We start from the raw sequence: 1,111 nt of genomic DNA on the forward strand, positions 1-1,111 counted from the left end.
AACTACTTATTTGATAAGAATGTTTATATACTTGCAGATTAATGAACAGAGCCTCTGTGTTTAAAAATTGAGCAAGGTCTAAGTCAAAGGCATAACTGCTACTTACTTTTAACAGGATATGGTTAAAAGGGTGTATTAAATTCAGTCTTTGATTGTACGTGTTACATTTTTTTGTTTCAGTACATGCCAGTTTTACTTCAGGCTCGTGGTCTCAAAGACACATTCAAGACTTGCAAACTTTAGAGGATGGTTTGTATCAGCTATGATGGCTGCTGAGAAATGTGTATCGCTTTCTTACAAGTCTCAGACCAGGTCTTTTATTCTATGATTTTTATTTACTTCTTTCCACTTAGGCTGTGGATCATTGTAAGCAATGGCCCCCTTCTTACGGATATCTTTCAACTCATTTGAGCTGGGACCTGTGCAGAATCAAGGGGAACAATTACAGCCTTTCTGTGCTATCAAGATGAAGGAAGCATTGACTACAGGTGAGGTTACAAATGGTGATGCGTTTCTGAATATGACTAAGTTTTTGAGAAATACTGCAATCCCTTTTAGTCTGTGAATGGTAGTGAGTCCTGCTGTTCCTGTCATGCCCAGCACTTAAACGTGAGCTTTTCTTTCAGAATGGGAGAAATAACTATGACTTTTGTCTCTATCCCCACCTTAAAACAAGATTTCTTTATTAGTGCTTTCTTGTACTGCAGCCAGAGTGCTCAGCACTTGGTAGGGTGAAGTCTAAGCTTTCTAGTTTCTTACTTCACCATCAACTATTCACAAAATATGTGGTGAAGCAGCTGAAATGTCACTTTTGCATGGGTTAATGTGTTGTGAATTTTGCATGACAAAGGTTTGCAAGTGTTAAAGCATTGTTCTCTCCAGTTCCGCAAGTGACAGACTGCCAGACTGCGCTTGCAGAAGCTGTGCATGAAGAGGGATCTGAACTGCAGCAAGTTTGAGAGAACCATCCTCAAGCACAGAGTAGTAAATGATCTTTATTGACTTGGAGGATAGGTAATAATGGGAAGTGTAGGTGGTGGTTGTTGTAGTAACTGAGGCATTTTTTGCTTGGAATGACTTGCACCCAAGGTCTTGTTAGCACCTTCCTGTT

General features: G+C 39.7%; 1 protein-coding gene across 2 annotated transcripts in view; it reads left to right on the plus strand.

Annotated features, from left to right (window-relative positions):
* The first annotated feature begins 373 nt into the window (after positions 1-373).
* The window catches only part of PRKCD (protein kinase C, delta), a 29,943-nt gene continuing 29,205 nt past the window's right edge, over positions 374-1,111 (plus strand). For both annotated transcript variants that reach the window (XM_009321810.1, XM_009321811.1), the window contains exon 1: positions 374-488. In XM_009321810.1, coding sequence (XP_009320085.1) covers positions 374-488 — 115 coding nt within the window. The remainder of the gene's footprint in view (positions 489-1,111) is intronic.

Source organism: Pygoscelis adeliae, unplaced genomic scaffold (genome assembly GCF_000699105.1).
Source record: "Pygoscelis adeliae isolate BGI_AS28 unplaced genomic scaffold, ASM69910v1 Scaffold94, whole genome shotgun sequence".
In the NCBI taxonomy this organism is placed as follows: domain Eukaryota; kingdom Metazoa; phylum Chordata; class Aves; order Sphenisciformes; family Spheniscidae; genus Pygoscelis; species Pygoscelis adeliae.